Source organism: Tetrao urogallus (assembly GCF_951394365.1).
Source record: "Tetrao urogallus genome assembly, chromosome: 14".
In the NCBI taxonomy this organism is placed as follows: Eukaryota; Metazoa; Chordata; class Aves; order Galliformes; family Phasianidae; genus Tetrao; species Tetrao urogallus.
In genome coordinates this window covers 13,234,911-13,257,455 of record NC_136827.1, presented here as the reverse complement: position 1 = coordinate 13,257,455, position 22,545 = coordinate 13,234,911, and the positions used below count along the sequence as shown (strand labels likewise).

General features: G+C 43.9%; 1 protein-coding gene across 1 annotated transcript in view; it reads right to left on the bottom strand.

Annotated features, from left to right (window-relative positions):
• The window catches only part of ADAMTS2 (ADAM metallopeptidase with thrombospondin type 1 motif 2), a gene marked incomplete at both ends in the record, with an annotated part of 164,346 nt that overhangs the window by 48,089 nt on the left and 93,712 nt on the right, over positions 1-22,545 (bottom strand). The window contains 1 exon segment of the mRNA XM_079542544.1: positions 2,444-2,643. Coding sequence (XP_079398670.1) covers positions 2,444-2,643 — 200 coding nt within the window.

Here is a 22,545-nt window from a genome sequence, read left to right as displayed (position 1 = left end):
AAAGCAGGGAGAGCAGCCATGCTGCGAGCTGGGCGCTGCTTCTGGGAAAGCGATTACGCCTCCAGGAGTCTGGGCACGAGGGAGACCTCACCTGGAATTTATTTCGTTTTTTGGAACCAGAGAAACTCAACCATCTCAATCAGCCTTTTATCTCCAGTAAAGACTTCCATTATTATTTTAGTTTATTTACTTTCCATGCACACTTGATTCTACCCTTAATGCTTTCTTACTGTATGAAGCTAATTGATTTTATGCTTAATGCCTTGTTAAAGTACAAAGCTAATTGATTGCGCCTGTAAAACCAGCAGGATACACACAATGTGATGGTTCCAGTGGGATCTTCCAGCAGATTTTTTTTTGCAGCCATATCTCTTCTCTTTCAGCTCCCCTTGGCCTATGTATCTCACCAGGCCCAGACTGTAAACATTCCATACCAGCTGGTGTCTGCCTCTCCATTGCGGAGCAAGTCTTGGAGAGAAAGAGACAGAGGACTGGTCCCCCTCACTCCATCCCTCGTCTAAAATGCAGACTACAGAAACTGGCTGAGTGTTAGCGAAGGAAAGACCAGGACAACATTGTGGCTGCCAAAGACTTCCCAGCGCCTCCTTGCACGGCTCCTCACAGCCCGGACACAAAGGAAGGGACACATCCTCCGTCCCCAGAGGACACGTTTCTGCCTCAGACCAACCAACAGAACAGCTGCTGCCCATGCCAGGAGCTGTTACAGCCCCGGGATATGGTTCCACAGGCTGCACTTTCTAAACCACTTGCAGAGACAGCATGTTTAAGAGCTGTTATTTCTTACAATTTGTGTGTTGGATGGTTTGCTAAAATTAGGAACAAGCGTATTCCAGAGCTGGAACATTTATGGCTCCTTTACCATTACTGTGTATTTTAATTCTTAAAAATAGTTTTAAGTGACATGATAAGTAGAGTCCTGCTTAATCTATTTCAGCCCATTTGCCACATTCCTGGTTTGGCCTCTTTGGCTTGTTAATTTAGAGATATATAAAACCATCTGTTTCATTGTAGACTTTGTTTTAAGCCTCAGAGGAAACAAACCACACAAACAGATGAAATTCACTATGTCATTTCTGTTAAAACACACGTATTTACAGCCATGAGAGCATACACCAAGTACCCAATAACTCTAATGTCAGTACAGATTTTTAACTATTTACAATATTGCTATAAAAAAGCAGCGCAATTGAATTTACATCGCACAAGGGATTTCCTTACACTGTATTCTACCTCTCATTTAAAATGAAAAACACTGACATTCCACACATTGTTAAAAGAATGCAATAAAGTAATGAGAAAACAAGCTTCATAATTAAAAAATATTTCTTAGGATAAAAGCACCCCAGACAAAAGTAGCTAACAGGACAGAGTGTGTGCATATATCTGCCGGCGTCTGGAATGCCTTGAAGTCACCTACAGACACTCCATCCTCTTGATTCTACTGTGAGCTTCAGCAATCACAGTCCATCTGTCAAAACCAGAGCAGACCTACAATTTTAATGCAACAACATTTCACAGAGAACACACATTTGCTGATAGTTTCTATTGAAAACAGACTTCTGTTCCAGGTGAGCACGAGAAGGAACTCCTCCCAGAATGAGCGTCTATGAAGGGGACCATCACTCATTGCCAATTTTGTGCCAAAAGAATACTACTTATTTTGACTATAATGGAGATTGTTTTTCAAAATTTGATTCTTACCCCACACGGCTGGGGTACTGGAGGTGTTTGTGGAAATGTCTACTGCTCTGATACTCAGAAAGAAAAGACAGCTCCTCCAAACATTCTCTAGCTTCTGCGTTCCTCACTACCACATTATATAGTCTGCTGCACCATGGTTCGAAAGATTAAATATTTAATGAAGGAAACCTAAAGGTGTCAGCTACAGACTAAATACTAAATCAATCTAAGAAAGTTCAGTGATTGACTGCATAGCATTTCACTGCAGTGTGAACAAGGAGTAGGTGGGTGGCCTGGGACTGTAAGTGATTCTGGAGGAATCAAAGAGTTTAACAGAGCAGTTTTAAAAATGCATAAGCCAATCGAAGTTTCTAATACAGCCTATTTGAAGACAGTTCTCCAAACCATGTTATTCAGCAGGGAGCTGAAGTTAAGGGAATATACATCTAATACGTAATGACTTCTGAGGACCTGAGGCCCTGACCCTACGCCCCCATCCATCAAAGCACATAAGCAGGACTTTGAGCGTTTTAATGGTTCCACTGTCAGTTTCTTCCTTGGCCCCTTTTTCTTTTGTTCCTTCTCCCTTTTGCCTTTTCTACAAGCGGCCTGGATTTTGCTCCTAGAATTATTTCACCTCCTGCTATGAGAAAAATCTATGATGTATTAAACGGCAAAACCAACATCCATCCACCCTCCCCTCACTGCCATCTCACCGTGCGGCTGGCAGGGCTGTACTCACAATGTTCATCAGGGTCAGCAGGTACTTCTGAACGTGTTCCTTCCCATGGAACTGAACAACTGAGTCATCAACCCCCAGAAGGACTTCGATGTTGTAATCATCATCCGTCGCGTGCCTCCGGCGGCGCTGCCTCAGTCTGTGCACCTGATCTTCCATAAGGCTCAGTGCACTGAGACCATCCAGATTAGTCAGATTAGGCGCTGCAATCAGACAAACAAACAATTAGCAACTGACAGCGGTTCAGGCTCAGGTCTCAGGTGAGCTGGGGTAAATTTGAAGCAGCAGCTTTTGTTACGTTCTGTATGTTATGTAACAGCATAACTTTCCTTCAATGTCAGTTAAAAGTGACCTAAATGAGAGAGAAATCTGACCTGAAAGATTACTTCGCAACATAAAAACAATACTTTCTACAAAGCGGTACTGTGTTATAATTACAAGACCAAAGGGATGGATACACCAAGGCCTCAACAACAAGAATGGAGCTATCTGCTGTAAAATAATTGTTGCTTGAAAGTACTTAGATTCATGGAATAATTAAGGTTAGAAAAGACCACTAAGATCTTGCAGTCCAACCCATCCCTACAGTGGTTTACATGTCGCTCAGTGCCACGTGTAAGAAATGCACCATGGCGGGATCTTCTGCTACCAGGGGCATCCTTGATTTCAGAACCGCAGGTAAAGGCCAACACTGCGCTTTGAATCTGATCTTACTGCCCACAGTCATACTTCCAGGCAAACACTGTTACCAACAAAGCCTGTTTCTATGGAGCATGTAACAACCCAACATCCCCCCTCAATGCATTATCTCCTTTCCTCAATACACTCACATCATTTAGCAGTAGTGACACGGATCCCCCTTATCATTACAAATCAGGAACACACTTTAGATACGAGATGAATTCATTTTTAGCTACATTCGAGATTATTTAACAGCTTTTCATTTTTCATTTCTAATTTGCTTTGCATTATTGCATGTCAAAGACCACTCCATCAGCCACAATAACAGCCAACGTTATTACGAGCCGTTTCAAACAGAGCCTGTGATACAAAAATCTTGTATTTTGGCAGGACGGGATGCACTTCACGTGACATGTAGGCCCTAAAAATTATCGTGAAAATATGGAATATTGACATTTCACCCTACAGGATAACAATGATTAGTGTTAATATCATTATTATCATTTGTATTTCAAGAACTCTAGGAGTCCCCCCTAAGAACCTCCTGATTTCAGAAGATGTCAGACCGAAGACTTGGACAGGCAGAGGGAGCACTGAGGGTTGATTAAAGGCTTCCAGCTTTCAGTTCACAGCAGCATAATAGGAAACACAGGGAGGAGGCTAAAGTCATCACCTTCAAAGGTGAAATATGAAACAACTCTTGGAAATGTTACTAAAGAATGTGGAATCTCCATCTTCACTTACTGACATTTTTACATAAAAATTGGCTGCTTGGGATGAGTGGATTACCAGGATCACTACAGGAATATCTGGACAGCCTTTTACCATTTCTCCATGGAACTTTGATGACATGAGGCCACAGCCTCAGATAAGCAGAGAAGGCCCCATGCAGTGCTCCTCCATCCCCATGGAGCTGTGATCTCCTCCTGGGCTCAGTCAGGGCTCAAAATCCACCGGCAGCCAGCACCAGCCCTATCACCAGTTTTGCTCCACTGGGAAAGCCTCAGTGTTAATCCTCACTGGTGCCCAGAAGTAATTACTGAGCTATCACAGCGGGCTCGGGAGATTCTCTATAGGATCATGAGGAAATCACATACTCTGATTTGCCTTACAGATTATATGTACAATTTGACAGTAACTGCTACAAGCTTTCTAGAAAAGTAAGACTGAGCTGGCAGGGGCTGCCGGTCGTGTCCTCTCTCATTACTCACAAAAAAAAAAAAAAAAAAAAGCACAGCAATAAGCAGCAAGGCTGGAGCTATCAGAGGTGATACTGCAAACCAGCAGTGCGGTGCCTTCATCCCCACTGCGCCAGAGGCACAGCGTGATCCTGGCATCCGGCATTTACCATCCTCAGCGCAGGCTGCCTGCTCCCTCCCTGCCCCTCATCTCATCTCATCCCGCTGCAGTGCTGGCCGTCCTTCTGGCTCATGAGAAGAGCAATCGTATTTTCCACATTACCTTCCCCCCGTGCTTTGTGCAGTAACACTCTGAGAGTCATCTCAACTGCATTGTATTTTACTGTCATCCTAAGACTTCTCCATCATTTGTTCATTTTCAGCAACTTCTGCCAAATCAGAGCTTCGCCTGCTAATTATTGGTGCCAACTTTGTTCTCCATCTCCCAAGAGCAGACACTTGGCATTTGCAGGGCTAACAATGGTCTCTGTTGAAACTCCCTGTGTTCCCACCAGGAAAAATTCACATTTCTGAAAATCAAATGCTGAGAGACAGGGTTGTATTTTTCCCTTGTGCTAATCATCCAGACTAAACCAAAGGACAGCACCACTCTAACAGTTCACCCACAAATCCCTCAAAAAAAAAAAAAAAATTTCTTTTTTAAGCCAACAAAAAATCATTGATCATCCAGTGACTTTTTCTCCTAACACTACAGACCTTCCAGTTCACTATAAAAGCTGTTGACAGAAGGAAAACTGTGCTTCTGGACTAAGCATAGAATGGGAGCCCTGCAGCCTGGGCCGCGCTCCTGCATGTGACAGAGCCTCCCCTACGATGCTGCAAGGGGCAGAAGGCAGCTGGGAGATGGGCAGCAGAGCCTGCTGAGGGGAAGGCATGAGCACAGCCCAGCATGGTTCTGTACATGGTTGTTTTTTGGGCGTCCTCCACTTTTGCTTGCAGTTAATGCAGGCAAGCAATCCTAGCTTATCCCATGCAGCAAAGCCCTAGCTGTTTGCTGAGTCAAGAATCAGACATCTCCAGCTGTGCCAGTTCATTAATATACAGAGAGCACATCAAAACCTAAAGGGAAAAGGTCTTTACACTGCAAAACCACACTTTCACGCAAACTGCTTACAGCATTCAATATCATACAAGATCCTTCTGTATGGTGTTCCCTTTTCCTAAGCAATGTGCAGTACCCCCAGCTTTTCTCTAAACTGTTCCGGTTTTCAGTCTGCTATTTATTCCTTGATACTTGGGCTCTGAGTGGACTTGCTGTGTCTGAGCACCCAGCTGCACGTAGCTTCATGCTCTGAGACAGGCAAAATCCCCACTGACACCAACATCACTTTGGCCCTTGCAGGACTACTGCCTCTACCAGCCACAGCACCACAGCCTTAATGGTGGAAGCCCCCAAGTTACCATGCTTGTCCCATACAAGAATTTTCCATCGGAAATTTCCAGAAACAGTCATTTTGGGGAAACGTTTGCTTGCTCGTTAATCTTTGATATCATGTGCTTTACAGAAACCTAATTAGATGACATCTTCAGATTCTGCCTTACCCACCGCAGCAGTCAAACTGTAACAGATGCTGTGAGTTACTGAAGCATGAGCATGCTGCTGCCATGAAACCGCCTCTCCTTCGTTCCTGTCACTCCCTTTAGGACATCTACCAAAAGTACAGTTGCTGGCTTGCAATCTTGCTTTGTTTTTTCATGACGACTTTCAAAAAAGCTCAGGGAAATATAGCTGTACCTACAGTTCTTATAAGTCATTTATGAAGCTGATGCACTTTAAAAACAGTATCAGCTTTAGGTTTCCCCAGTTTCACAGCAGCGATATTGTCCTGATAAAGCACTTTCTCATTTTCTACCTTCTCTTTCTGGCAGGGGGAAGAGGACTTTCTGAAAAGCCCAGTACAGGGACCAGGGCAGGCAGTCGGGTGGCTGAACTGCATGACTTGTTCCCAGCCATCATCTGCGGTTTGTCAGCAGGGCAGCCCACTGGAGTTTCTCTTTAAATACGACCGTACAGCGCGCAGGCAGGCCAGCCGCTGTATTCAGTGCAGCTTGTTTGCTCTGCGGACACTTCATCTGTCACTGCAGAGCAGGCAGACACCTGAGCCGAATGCTGAGTGCCACATCCTCTGCTTGATGTTGACATGCTGATGTGCTGCTGAGCTCCACTCCCCAGACACGCTACTGAATGGACTCCCGGCTTCCCATTCCTTCATGCGTGTTGCTGCAAATCATCTCTTTTCTTTTTTTTTCCTTTTGCTTTAACCACAATGATTCAGCCTGAAGCCCAGCTGGAGACCACTCTGCTGTGGGGTAGGCAGAGCCACGAGGCCACCCTGGGCTTCACACCACTCACAGCTGATGACAACACGACGCCAAGCCTGGGACTTGCCCTCACCTTGTGGGCAGGAGGCCATCCATCACCTACAATCGCAGAATCATTAAGGCAGGAAAAGACCTCTAGGATCACTTATCCAACTATCCAGCTACCACCAATACTGCCCACTGGGGACATCCCCCAGTGCCACATCTCCACATTTCTTGAACACCTCCAGGGACAGCAACTCCACCACCTCCCTGGGCAGCTTGTCCCAATGCATCATCACCTGGTACTGTGAGTGCAAGCAAAGCAGGCTCCATGGCAGGGAATCACAAGCAGACAGGATGGGCTTTGCTCTGGCTCTCAGCTTCCTACTGCTTAAATACATCTGCACCTCTGGAAAAGTACCAAGCCCCTTGACAGCTCAACAAAGAATTGCTCTTTGGGGAATAGCACATTAAATCACAAGTCATCTCCATGCAACGCTCCCTGCCACCCTCACGCTGTAGGCTTCTGTCATGCCTGTCCCCCACGATCAGCTCACTCCCCAGCTAGCCCCCCTTAGCCCCTTCAAGTATTCCACCAAAATCCTCATTTGTCTTCCATGCTAAATTGAGACCTGAACCACAAAGGTCAGAGGCAACAAAGAACAGCCAACAAATCTTACTTTTTATTCCTTGCAATTTTTCTCCCATTTTTAAGTTTCTCAGCATGCATTTTTGCTATTCCTTGCCACTGTATGCATTTGTGATGTGTCTTGTTCATCTGTTAATCAATAGCTTCTCTGACTTTTTTTTTAATTTCCTCTATTTATACAGCTCTACTCATCTTCTCTTTTGCTTTATTTTCCAAACGTCCTCTATTTGTCTTTCTTCCCTCCCTTGCCATCCTGCTCAGCTACATTTGCCTTCCATAATTTATAAATTCCTTTTTCATACTACTGTCTGCATTTGGACCTTTCTGCTATATGTCATTCATACAAGCCCAGGGTAAATCCAACAAGGTGAATTAAAATGGATGAGAGCTCCTGTGAGGTGAAAGCAAATTGAAAGCGGTCTAAACAAGAAGTGAATCGAGCACTGCATGCTGGGCACAAGGCACAAAGCCGGTCCTGTTTAGAAGAGAAGCCCCAGGAGAACATTGCCTCAACACAACTTTAGTTTGTAACTCAATTATCAGAGGATTTATGGGATTCCTTGAATCACAGGCTAACACTGTGGCTGTGACCTGGTACATCCTTACCCAAGCAGTAATCACAGCAGAGCAATTTGGGTGCATATTCAGATTCCTTCTCTTCCACTTTTTTACATAAACGTAAAGCAAGACCACACGAGTAGTATGAAGACCAGGCATCCTCACAGAGGTTATGAGTCCCAGTACTGCCTTTATCCACAAAGAACAGTAATTCAGATGGAAAGTTTTAGGCTGCATGCCCTGCTAACCATATGATCTCATTAGGAGCTCCTTGCCTCCTCATTTACAGCAATGCCATTTCTGGTTGAACCACATTTTAGCACAGAGTTTGCTCCACCCTCAGTGGGAACTTCCCCTCTGGGCTCCAAGCAGGTCCCAGCTGCCAGGAGGGCAGTGGGTACGGCAGCCAAAGTCCGCCTGCAGTAACTGCTCCCTGCATGGGAAATCAGTCCAAGTTCCAAGTATTTGAAATATGGCATATGTGGGCCTTCACCAAATGCTTCTGAGTATCTCCGGGGTTAGGACAACCAGCTCATATTTGCAAAATGAAGGCATGTTAGCAGGGTTGTGCAGCATACTGCACAAAGGCAGGCACCGTTCTCTATTCCTCCTGGTCACCCATACAGCAGCACAGAAACTTAAATCTGGGACACGCTCAAGAGTCTGCCTGAATCAGAGTTACAAAGAATAGCGAAGTTGAAACCTACCGAAGTGGCAAAACGTAGGAGAACTTTTAAAACCGGGGAAGAAAAAGTCTTTTGCGAAGGATAAACCAATTAGCACAGTGACAATGGCCAGGTGGACGTGGTGGCAAATGGCCAGACGAGAGATGCTAAGAATAATCACAGCGAGTTGTTGCCAGGGAGACTTTTTTGGCATGTCACAACAAAGAGAAAAGGTATTGCAAAGCTAAAAAGAAAAGTTGAAAATAAATTGATCTCATCAGGGCCACAGTCACACAATGAGTAACACAAAGAGGAGAGATAATTGCTCTGCTAAAAGATTAAGTGAAAGCAGTGTAATTTAATATCGCGGCCTAAAATATTTCCCTTGCAAAATGGTGCAACATCTTGTGTTATAATTTCAACTTTCATATTACAACATAATAGTCAAGAAGGTGAAATGAAAAGAACTGCAGATCAACCAGGCAAACAAAACAGCGCGACCTTGTTGAAGTGGAGCATTTTGAGAACTGAACATAAAGTTTTTCCAGCAGTAAAACTCATCCTTCAGAACATTTTCTGCTGTCAGCCCAACTACAGCAAGTACAGGTTTCACAATGCAGCACCGAGCAATGAATAAGCAAAATGTTTATAACTTGGTGGTTAAAATTAAGCTCAAAAAGGGCAAAAAAAGCTACTCTGTAGAAAATTAATTGATGGGCCAATCTTTAAGTTTCACTGACTTGGTTGCACCTGGAAAATGCTTATCTTGGAGGAATTTTGGCAAGTCATTGCAAACCGGCCAGCACTGCAGAGCCTGCCTGACAGAGCACATGGTCAGACTGACTTCCCACGTCCCACTGGTTTGCACAGCCCACACCTACCCCAGGAGCACGGCCCCAGCCCTCCAGAGCATCCCAGTGCATGCAGACATGCACAGCAGGCTTTGCTCTAAACAAACCCCGCTGTGTTAACAGGGGGGGCTGAGAGTTCTCAATCTCATTTGCAGCTAATGCATAATTAGTCAGAACACAAAATTCAGATAGATGAGAAGGGCTTCCACGGTACAAGCTGTGCTGCTAAGGGCTCCTTACATCCTCCCAAACACTAACAAAGCATTTATGGGCTACTGGAAGTCCAGCCTGCCACCAAGATACTCAATGTATAATCCTTATTCCAAGCATAACTAAATTACAGCAAATCAGCACATTAAATGAGCTGCCTTGCTGACCTCTGGCTTTGCAGGTGACACATCTAACAATCCCACTTGCATTTTTAACAGAAAGAAATGCCAAAGCACAGTGAATAACAACAGGTTAGAGGAGATGGCAGCTGTCTTTCCATAAGCCAACTGTTCTTCAAGGAGGGGAAATGAAGTTTCAAATACAGTTTAACAAACAAACACTAAAAAAGCAGGTTAAAATTCCTACCCAGGATGGGTGAGGGAGGTGGGGCGAGAACAGGGGGAAAAATGAAGAAATATATATAATAAACAAACATTACTGGGAATACTACTGAAAAATAACACCTGAAGCCAATAGGCATCTTTCCAGAACTCTTGGCCTTAACCACCAACATTTGGTAACGTGTCCGAGTAGGACTCCACCACCCTTTCAAAAGGCAGCTCTTGAGTGAAGCATGAAGTCTCACAAAGTCGTAAGTGATCCAACCAAATGTTTTCAATGTATAACAAACACAGCACAAATCTCATCAGTGCAAATAATGAATCACACAAACCACAATGCAAACAGGCCCCTGTTCTTCTACATAATCATAATGATCTTTTAATTAGACAATGCAAACGGTCTGCTGTGTTCACCTTGTGTGGAAAAGCCAAAGAACAAAGTCTTCCAAATTCAAGGGTGAAAAACATGTGCAATTTGAACTGCCTGTAAGTTCTACCAGCTTCTTCTATTTCTGAGAATATTACACCAGGAACCATGAGCCAGTCAAGAAAGAAAAATGCTGATTGAATGAGAAGAAAACATCACTTGTGCAGTCTGAGCAATGGCACTGGGATGTATGGTGCCTTGGCCACTGACACTAGCAGGACTCGAATCAGGGCGAGGAGGAGTTATAATTTTATGTATGTTTTGAAAATACTCTTGTTGCTAAATCTGCTGGGGCTTTCTGTAATAACAAAACCAGCTGCAATTGATTAAAGACTAAGAAAGACAAAACTTTCTTGGAGGAAGCAGGCATTTCTTAAGCTTAAAAATGACAGTAAAAAGCCCAGGGAGACAGAATCGCTCTCTGTTCTAGCGAAGGCACAAGAGCTTCATTCCCAAGGCGTTTCAAAATCAAGGGCAAAGGCTTCTTTTGTCATTCATACAGAGAGCTCTGGATCTGTCAGGTCCTACCAAAGGCAATCTGCTAAACATTGCCTCTTCCTATTGCAGTGTGTGGGTGTGAGATGGGGCCCAAAGACAACAGCTGACTTTCAAATGCAGCCCTTCCCTGCAAGATGTTTTGGGAATGGAGGCAGGTGCGGGGAAGGAAGAAAGGAAAAAGTGAGGGCGGAAAGAAGATGGCCATATGCATGGGGAGAAAGCAAATCAAGAGGCACAAGCTGGAATAACACCATTGCAAAAGAGGAAAGTGAAAAGACAGTCGTCCTGCTGCTGCTTGCCACCAGCTCCAGGGTTGGACCAGGGCTCACTGCTGTCCTGCTCCCCAAGCTCAGCTCCAGCAGGAAGGGAGGCAGAAGGAGCACCCTGGTGTGCGTGAGCAGGGCTCAAACATTGCTTTTTGAGATACATTTAGCATTAGTATCTATGGGCTTGGGAGGGATTAGAGCCAGGTCAACATTCTGTTGTTTAATTTTCTGGCAGTTCTGAGTTATTTTTAATACATTTACAGGTAAATGGACTTGAATACTGAAAATTTTAAGAAAAGGAAACAAATCATTTCAGTTGATCTGAAATCACATTTTTACTATTTGATATAAAACCAAGTGCTTCGTTTCAAGCCTCACTTCAGGAAATCATTAAAAAAATATAAGATATTTCAAGGGAGAGGAGGAGAATGGCTTGTCTTAAACTCACTGCCACGAAATCCATTGACAGCTTTAGGGGTATTCATTCTCACTCTGTATGAAGCTCAATGAAAATGCAACACCTTTTATCAATAAAAAATCACCCAACTCAATTACAAGCACCAGACCTAAAGGGGGTCCCCATTTGTCCCCTTCTGCCATCTATTTTACCCCTCTCCTAAAGGAATGATCCTCATTTCAGGACCTCCATATATTCACCGGGACATTTGACTTTTCTTGATAGCAGTTGCACTCCGTGCAGTCTGATTTGTCCTTCAGATTGGCTTGCAGGCCATCAAAATGAGGACATTTGCTTGTCGAAGGAAATGTAGCTGGTAGAATGTAATGCTCTTGGCAGGCTTTGCAGAACTACTCCAACAGGGACAAATCAGATCCACTGCACCTCAAAATAAAAGGCTACCAAGAATTATGTAGCAAGGAATTTATCTCCTACGTTAAAGACAGCACCATCTTTGCCAGCATAAGCAAGGCTTAGAATGGTCAGAAATTGCATTTGTATCCACTTAGGAAAGTGTTACAAAATTGCTTCAGCATAAATGATGATTTTACTCATGCTGCAGAAAATGAAATCAGACTTTGGAAAGCAAACGCACAATGTCCAAGAAGGGATGGGAGCCTTTTTACACACACAATAATTGCTAAAAGGAAAGAACTCTATGTTTTCAGAAGGCATCAATGTGGGGGCAGGGCTGGCAGGCATTTCTTTTCGGCTAACGTTTCTGTTCAAACTGTTTTAATAGGGGTCACACGTATTGGAAAGCTATCAGAAACAACGGCAAATGGAGATATTCAATTCACAGAAATTCTTTAAACTATCTTTAAATGTATCTTTGTTAATTCACGTTGATGTTTAGAAGGTAAACAACTCAACAGCACTTGGAGAACTGGTACGAGCTGTTAAGGATGATCACACACAAAGTTTCAGATTGGTTCTGCCTGCTGAACTACAACACAAATAACTGCTTAGCTCCTAACCTGTTACTTTTGCACAGCAAAGCCAACAAAAACAACAACAAAAAAACACATTTCAGAGCACCTTAGAAAACTGTTACCTTCTTGATTACCAACTGAGGGCTCCTGACACAAGTAATAAAAGCCCCAGTAATTAATACCTTCCGCCTCAAACTGGTAAAAACGGAGTCGTTCAAAATCCTGTTTCTGCAGCAATCTGTGGGGTTTACCCACACACTCCAAATACTAATACTTAGCAGAACTCTATCATCTGCTTCTGCCTACTTAAAGGAGTTGCCAACCAAGCTGCTCTTAGTTTATTTGATGCTAAAACAGTCTGTTATCAATTAAACAATGAACATCAAATCAAAGGGAGCAAACAAAAACTTCCCACAGATCAGCAGCCCTAAAGCCATCGCTTATTATGTGGAATTTCAGGCACCAGCAGGTAAGAAAAGCTATTTACAAGTACAACCATTTTCTTTACACTTCCACAACACCAAAAGCTTAAATAAAACACTGATCACACAAACACTGGAAATATAAATTATTAATGCGTGCGGTGTTAACAGAAATAGTGATGTGTCTCCCCCTAAGTAGGAGCAGAATGTGTTCTCAGTTCTCTCTCAGCAAAAAACGTAACTTCAGTTGTTCAAGAAAGAAACGTACGTTTTCCCATTATTTCAAAAGACAAGAAAAGCCTATGCAGCTAAACCTACACAGCTGAACAAACTGAAGCAGTAAAAGAATATACTTTCAAGAGATAAAGAGATATCTTAAAGGAAGCACGGAGGGCAAACTAACATCTTTGGGTAGCTGAAAAAGGCACATTTTGGGCACCAAGGTCTCTGCAACAGATTACTGTACCCTAAGCATACTTTATATCTCTAATGCAAAACGAGTGTCACAAATAGTCTGCTTCAGTCCACCTATAGCATTTGCTCACACAGATCTGAAACCACAAACAGTGCTGAGAAGTAATGTTTTTTGAAGTTGGACAAAACGGCATTATTTGGCCAACAATAGTTCCATTGAATTATGCAACAATGAAAAGACACTGAAGTAGCACAGTCAATAAAGACTGCTTGGCTGTGGTGCCCCTGAAGCCCCTGCAAGTCCCAAACAATTACGGCAGACTTCAGAACTCTGCATGACTGCAGTGCAGGAGCTGGACATGCATGCGTTGAAGCTGATGCTGACCAATACCCATCACCTCCTCACTAGTTTCACTTTTATTAGAAGAAAATGATATCAACAGCTGCCACTGTCCCACAAAGCTTCAAAAGAAAGCAAAGTGCTGCTGGCATCTCACTGCCTGCTCCTCCCACGTGTCTCCATCTCAACTCTGGGCCACCTTCAGTGCAAAGTTTTACTTCTGACCTTTCCATATTTCTCTTAATGCAGGAGAATTTTAATTTATCACTTTTTTACTCTTCCCAATCTATTTCAAGCTAATCTTCTCTAAAATTTCTGGAGCTTTCAGAGCTTTCTTGCATTCTGGTTTTGGTCCAAGCTGCCTTACTCTGAAATGCCACAGTGCAGCTGAGCAACTCCAATGTCTTCCTGAATAACTGGCTCTCCAAAAACAAGCTTTGATTGCTTTGGAATGATTTTCAAACCAGATCTTTTGAGAGGTAATAAGTTTATAAATAAATACAGTGGAGCAAAGACTCAGGCTTCATTTCAAAACATGTATACTTCAGCAACGGGAGGGCCCCACCAGCTCAGGCTACAGCAGGAGGAGGACATGCAAGCATGCAAGACCCTAGATGTTAATCTTCAAATGGCAGAAGCCAGCTCTAGCTTGTAAGGCTGCAAATGTGGCAAAGTTGGTCTGCATTTTCATTCTCTGCTTATAATGTGAATTAAAGGGGTTGATTCACAGGAAGAGCTAAAGGGCAGAGTGCAAAGGAGGGCTGAACCTTAAGAGGGAGGTGTGGGTAATGTGGGTAAATTCAGGGAAGATCTGAATTTCAGAAGAGGGTTCCAAGACAGAGCTTGAGACTCAGATAAATACTGCCTCTTTTTTCCCAAAAACATAGACTGAGATGAATTCAGAGTATCCTCACTTTGCACCTCCCTCTCCACTATGACAAATTCATGCCAACAGAGAAACAAGTGAAGAAAAAGATCTCTGATAAGAATTAGATTTTTTATGTTCGTGGGGTGATCATTTCAGATAATTACCCCAAAATTATGTTGAAAAACTTACCTGGAAACCCAAGTGATGCTCTGGGAGACAAAAGAGATTTTGGATCAACTAAAGTAAGAGGAAAGTCAGTGAGGAACAAAACGTCTGAATCATGAACCTGCCACAATTTTTTCTAACTGCCACAAATTCCAGGTCCATTTGAAGTCCCACAGCAGAGAAACTAAGGCAGCTAATTGAACTTCCTTGTGAAAAGGCTGGAAAAAAAACATCCTATAGAGTACAGCATGGGGCCTTGCAGAAATGTCCTGAATTCAGCCACTGAGACTGAGGCTCATTGTAGAAATGAGAATGAGAATGTAGAAACCCTCTGTGTTAGTCAAGGCAGAGAGAGGGCACAAATGCACGTTCTCATCCTGCTGTACACACAGCTCCACACCCTTTATCTCCCAGGCCTACAGGACTGGACTCAGCTCAGCCCAGATGTCACCTGGAGCTTTCCCAACCAAACCAAAGATGCACCCAGGAGCAGTGGTCAGCATTCTGCCCTGCTGACACCGGTGGCTTAACTCAGCAGAGCCATGTTTGCACCTTCCCCTTGCGACTCAGAATAAGCTCCAGGAAACTCATCCCCAAAGACAAGCTGTGGCCAAATTCCAGCTGGATCTTTGGGGCAGGGAAATAGTTCAAGACAAAGTGTGCATGGGATGTGGAAGCAGGGTGATATGAGCTTAGGGAGAAGAGCTGCTCCGTTTGGCAGATATGATTAGAATAAGATGATACATCCAAAGGGCTGCAGGAAGAGACATTGGTGCTGGGCCAGGGAGAGAAATGCCAGCAAAGATCACAGATCGGCTTGGGTGGGAAAGGACCTTAAAGATCATCCAGTTCCAATTGCCAAGATCTGCAAGGAAGGAGAAAAAAAAGGGGTGCTGATGGCACAGAAGTGTAGAGGTCTGAAAAATGTATTTGGGAGGCAAAGTGGACTGATGAGAGGAGAGGAATCAAGTGGCAAAGAAGAAAAACCCAGCTGAAGGAGGTTGGGCCAACGACTGCCAGAGGTTTCATGTTCTCCTGCACAAGCAGTGCATGCATCTTTTGCCAGCTCTGGGTAACACTGTGGGGAGGTGGTAGAACAGCTGTCTCTATTAGGCATGCAACTTTCATCTAGGAAATCTCTGCAGTCTGGGAAATGGCAGTTAATTGTAAAGGAAGGAGCTGTGTTAAACCTGGTAGGACCAAAGACAACAATTTCATGTGGCATTATCTCTAGAACATGGCTATGTTGTAGAAGGGGCACCAGCACAGCGCAGCACTTTCGCCTGCCTCTTCCTTCCTGGAGAACATTGTTTGGAATGACACACACACAGTGACACCAGCCCACAGCTTACTGAGGCTCCACATTCTCAGCACTCCCAGGAGAGATGAACACTACAGGGGCTCAGACCCCAGCTGGGATCCTCCGCTTCCCTGCTCCCAGGCCTGGCTGCCTTCCTGCAATGGAAGCAGCTGGAAGCAACAAGCCATTTCCTCCTGGAGACAGCTGCATTCTCTAACTTCATACATGCCTGCTTCCTAACGTGAAGCTAGAGAGATGTATAATTATGGATGCAGCATAAGGAGCAAACAAGCTGAATTAAGCTTCCGATCGCATGTCTAATTTATGTACAACTGCAGCAATTACAGATGCAAATTAAATAACTGTGCAGAAAATGGGTTTTATTAGCCAGAACTAAAGCCCGGTAAAACTCCCTGCCTCATGCACATCTCCGCACTGAATGTGCCTCTTTAGAATGTCAATTAGAAATGTGAGAAACAACCAGGATTTTCTATTTCCTGATCCGAAAAAGGGAGGCTGTCAGAGCACGTCTTTCTTCCACCACAAAACGAATAGGAGTTCTAATTGGCAATCTCAGAGCAATGCATTGTTTTACAGACAGTAGTTTGATGCAACTTCTAATCACGTTATTTATACTCAACCTTTCCTGCCTGACATGGCTGAGAAAAGCTTCATCTAGTAACACCATATGCTTGACGTACTCAGATTCAGAAGAGACCTTTGGAATTTAAAAGCTTAAACTCAAAGCGGAGGTGCTTTGCTGTCCTGAGATTTGAGATGTTGGAGGTCTCTTATCATTGTGCCAACTGCGTCCAGGGCACTTCTCTCCCAATGTTTTAATGCTGAAAGCCCTCAAACCTGTCACTCAAACTTAGCATGGAGTGCTGCCACGGCTAAGGAGCCAGTGCTAGTCTGACAATTTGTTTAATAGCAATCAAATACATTGTTCCTATTAAATCACGCTTAATCCTGCTGCATAGTTCTTACACAATTCCCCTATGTGTGATTCAGTCTTCTATCTATCTATCTGTATGTAACACGATCACCTGTTTATATGCACCATTGTACCTACAATCTCTGCCTGGTTCATCCATTCTTCAGCAGTAGGAAAGGATTTTCCTGGCTGCCCCCATTGAGTCTATCTGTGTTAACCACCAGCTCTGACCTGGAGCGACTGCTGCTCTGTGCAGGGGAATCCTTGCATGTCTCTGCACAGCCACCAGCACACAGCACAGCCACAAGTCAGGGTGCCCAGCACAGTACGGGCAATTCTCAGTACATATCTCCATCCAGCTGCAGGCAGAGCCTTAGGAAGGCTGCCCGCATGTGCTCCAGGTGGGGTGGCACTGCCCAGTGCCCTTCCCCAGGGCGCTCTGCTCTGCTTTAAAATACCCACTTCATTCACTTCCATTCACTCGCTGTCTCCCAGCAGACCTGTTCCTGCACGCTGCCCCCACCCCGACCCCGCACTTTGCCTGCCAGACCGCAGTGTGGATGCTCCTTCTGGATTCAGAAGCCTTCAGAATTTAAATACACCACGTTCACTGACTTCCCCTTATCTCTTGTGGCAGTTATATCCTCAAACAACTCCAGCAAATTACTTCAGCATGACCTCCCCTGTCTGAATGTCTGCCAGGTAGTCTTAATTAAACTGCGCATTCCCATCCACACGCTCCACAACACCCTGAGGAGAAGTTTCCAAGATTTCCTCATTGTGTATATTCCCTTGGATCATCTTTCATTAAACAGCAATAATGATAAGCAAAATAGAAAAGACAAGAATACTTTTGTATCTGCACAAAAATAGCACACAAAATAAATGACCAGAAATAGGTTATCAGGAGTGGCCACCCCACACTGACGTCCTGAGTTCTGAGCACTGCCTACAGCTGCTGAGGGGAAGTGGAAGGTCTTCATGCATTGTGCTGATGAACACCTGAACAGAATCCAAAGCTGTGTTCAGAACATGGTTATGATGGGATTATCTAAATTGCTAGAAGAGAATGCCCACAAGCACTGATTTGGCTCGTGATTTAACTAATAGGGGCATGTACATGGAATCATGTCTAGCTTTCATAACTAAGAAACTCATACCAAAGGCATTATTATTTGATAATTCAATTTTTATATTGCACTTTTAGATTCAGAAGTTCCTGTTTCCGTAAAAAGCTTTAAGAAGCATAACTCTCTGCGAGTTCAATTCTCACACTGATCCTCTCCTTTAGAAATCAATGCTGCACCTCCTATAGTCTGAACGGGGCAGGAGCACCCAGCAGACCCAGCAGCTCCAACCCAGCACAGCTCATGGTCACATCGCCAGCGCTGGAGCAGAACAGCAGCAGGAGTCTGCTCCATAGCACACAACATCCAGGCAAGGGGAGTGTGCCAACGGAAGGCACAGTTTATTAATCCTGTCAAAAAATAATTTAAGGAGATTTAGGGTTTACATTTATCCCTTCATTTAAAAAGATATTTTAAGTCCTGCCTTTGTTTCTCATTGTATTTTGTAGCTGACCTATTTCTGTTCATAACTCTGGGGTCTAGTTTTACTCCAGGATCAGGATAGCTACTGAAAAATGATCTGAGTTGTATTTGGACTGATGCAACAAGATAGTTATTTAAACACTGAGTACAAGACTGCTACATATCATAGAATCATGGAAAGGCTTGGGCTGGATGGGACCTGAAAGTTCCTCTGGTACCAAGCCCTGCTGCGGGCAGGGACACCTTGCTCCACATCAGGTTGCCCTGACTGTGGGGCATCCACTGCTTCTCTGTGTACCCTGGGTCAGTGCCTCACCACCTCAGTGTGAGCAAGAGGAAGATCAACTTGATTTTTACTTGATTTTGTGATCCAAGCTCAACTTTGTGCAGCTCAGCACACAAAGAAGTGCTATATTTGTAACAGCACAATGAAACCTGGCAGCAATTCCACAGCAATGCATATGGAAGGCCACAGTGTCATCTCTGCAAAGTCATTCTCACAAGAGAATTTTCTCACACCTACAGGTGAACTATGCCATCAAAAATTCCTTCCCTACAACCAAATCCACGGAACGCCAGACAAGTAACAGCCCAGCTGGTCACACCATAGTTACCCTATTCCTGGAGCAGCTGTGGAAGAAAAAATACTCTTTTATTAAAACTGATGCTTAATAATTCAGGAGGTCGCTCATGTAACAGTATCTGCTATTATCCCGACATGTGGTGTTGGTTGGTGAGCACGGCGATGCGGGGCAGAGGGTTGGGGGTGTTTTGGGGGGAAGAAGGGGACAAATTATGGGAAAGTGGGAAGAAGGGCCTTAAACACCTGGCCAAAGCTTGCCTCCTTAAAATAGACAAAAAAAAATCAGGAGATGCTTTTTTATAGAACAATACATCTACTAAAAGGGCAGTTACTGTCATTCTCAGTGGTCTAGAGAACAGGAAGCTCTATGTGAGATAAATGAATTACGCCACCAAATGCGTGGGAACATCCATTTTGGATTTGGACCTTGTATGTGCAACTGGTGTGAAACCACCAACAGGACTCAGCACTGACATCCGTGGTTTGTGGGCAGCTCTTCCATTACACGGGCAGGACACAGACTCACTGTAGCCAGAGATCTACTGAGAGCACCTAGCAAGAAGACATCATCTTCCTGCATTGCACACGGCGCATCTACATTAAAAATTAATGAAAGTACAGCCATCAATAAAGACGGGCGAAAATGAATACTACATGCAAGAGGTTTCTGTGCACCTGAGAGTCACTTTCAGAATTCAAAGCAGAGTATCATACATAATTACTTTGTTAGTGCAGAATCCCAAGAAATCAGCGCACCATCAGATGCCATCAATTCATGCAAATTATGCAAGCTTTGGAGCACGCTTCCCACAGAAATTCACCAAAACAGAAATCCCTTAAGCATTTAACTTTAATTTTGTTGAAGTTCATTTAATCTGCCTTCTTAAAGCACATTTACAAAAGCAAAAAAGATCAATAATTCCACCATTAAATTGCATTACTTTGCAAAAGTAATGTGGGACAATACGTTGAGTAAATGAACGATAATCCTTGAAATCTCCGCACAGTAGGACAACAGCTTTAATAGCAAGTCTTTGCTGAAAGGAAAGCCAGCAATTCAGACTACTCAGCCCATCTACAGGGCAACCTTAAAAAAACAAAACAATTTCATACTGGAAGCAAGTGGAGTAGCGTTAAAAGACACTACCATAACAAATTATAGCTATCACAATTCTTTTTGACAACATAAATTCCCAGTTTCAACAGTCGGAGTAGGTGAAGCTCTGAGCTCAAAGAGCTCATTGATTCCGGACAGTTTAATTCTGAAAAATCGATCACTGTGCATTTCCTCCAACGCTTTATTTGTAGCATCCTCCTATAGAATTTATTATTATTGCTTTCTGCTGAAATAAAAAGGGTGATTCCATCATTACCAGCCCTACTAAATCATGATTTAACATTTTGTGCCTGACTTCCTTACACAGAGGGATATCTTGGCTTCTTGTGAAGAACATTATTAAGCATTTCTCAGCTTTGTTAATAGTTGGTGGCTATTATTTTAAGAATTGCTTTCTTTGAACAGATTTCCCTTGCCCCACCTATGTCACATCGAGCTCTTGGAATTACCTCTAAGGGGAAGGTCACTTTCGGCCTATAAAGTATCTGTGGGCAAAAGCCAGAAGCTATGAACATGAATTTTTCATTATATTAATTGTTCTAGTTTGACTATGAGCACGACTCTTCAACGGATAGAGAATTTTAATTGTGTGCGAAATATTCAGTCTCCATAAGCCCCCTTCATAACCTCTGTTATACTGGAGGGAGCTTCTGCCTGCAAACACTGCCTCTTAGCTAATGTTCAACTTTCTTTGTAATTCATTTTCTTGACCTTTTATTTTGACATTTTCACCCCATATATTAATTTCTGCCTGCACTGACTACTGCAGCATTATAATCATTTAGATATAAACCTTTCATCACAACTTTTGACTTTGTTAGAAAACGCCGTGTATCAAATAACAGCAAATTTCCCATTAATCAGCTGGCCTTTCAGAGCAACAGGCTGCAACAAGGAGGGGACTGCGCCAGAGCCCTGTACTGCCCAGCGTGGGTCAGCGGGACCTCGGGCCTGGAGGGCACAGCAGGGAAGCAAGGAGCAGGATGGCCTTTCCCAGCACAATCCAGACACTGGAGGATGTGGCCCAGCCTTGCCCTCACCCAGCTCTGGGGCAGCCTCAGGTAAGGCCGAAGCACGAGGAGCTGGAAGCAAAGCGTGGAGTCAAATTCTTCTGTGCTGCGTGGTACTGGGGAGGGAGGCACCCTTGCTCTATTTACGTGATGCCTGGGACGAGCCCAGTGCTTCAAACTTAGGCATCATGCAGGTTTTGTTGTATATTTTTATCTACAGCATACCTGTACACAATTCATTTCAAATAGGGAAGAGATGGTGACATACTGAAGTCGTCCCATTCAAAACATGGTTTTCTCACCTGGTTTCCGTGTTCAATAGAAGGAACACAAACCACACAAGCTGCTGTTCAGGTGACCGCCTCCAACAAGTCGGTGCCCCCTGGCTGTGACACCTCTCACCCAAAGCCATCCCAGCTGCCCACCTGAGGCCTGCACAGCAAGGTGCCACAGAGCCAAGAGAGTTTTGCATCCCCATGTGGGTCACACTGCCCCAGAATGGGGGCATGCCTCCCTGCAAGGAGAGATCTCTCTCCGTATAACAAGCACTGGGTTCAGTAGCTGCCCTCCACATCTCTTCAGGATAGAGTCAAAGCCAACAAACTGACCAGGTGACCACAATATCCCACATGCACCAACATGGATTATGACCCTTAGCAGCTCTGCGGGCTGCTCTTCCCAAAGCACAGCAGCTTCTAAAGTAGCATCTTTAAAGGGACAGGCAGGTGTGGGGATGACAAACCATTGCAATCAAGGGAGATTTAATTTTTCAAAGTGCCAGTCTATGGGGATTTAACTAATTTCCTTCCAGTTCTGTTCCACAAAATACCATAAAAAGTATTTAAACGTTTCCACAGCAGCCGCCTTCAGAAATTCTCTTGGATGCGATTGCTCTAAATGCAATTCCAGCCTATTGGGGTTTTTCATCTTTTAGCTGCGCTGGAGGAATTGAAGGAGCTTCACAGCTGTCACAAATTTTTGATACCTGGACAGAAGAAATTTTCAAATAATGTGAGCAAGAAGCACAGATGTTCTTGCACTGTTCTTCCAGCTTCCCTTCTTCCAGGGCTCCTAGTTCTGTTATTTACCATGGAGACTGGTGAAAAACTAATCAAAATATGTGGGTGAATTGAAGTAACCTTGTCAATAATTCTGAGAAGCGGGTATGTGTGCAGCAGAGCAGGAGACACAGAAAAACACAGCAAAGCCATTTCAAACATCATAAAAACTGAGTTGCAGTTGCACTGTGAAACTATATGTCAGAGGAAAACACCCACAATTCTATTACCCATCCTTTTCTTTTACAAGCTAATAAAGATGTAACCTGATTGTTTGCAGGCAGGCGCCGCCGAGTATTCCTCATG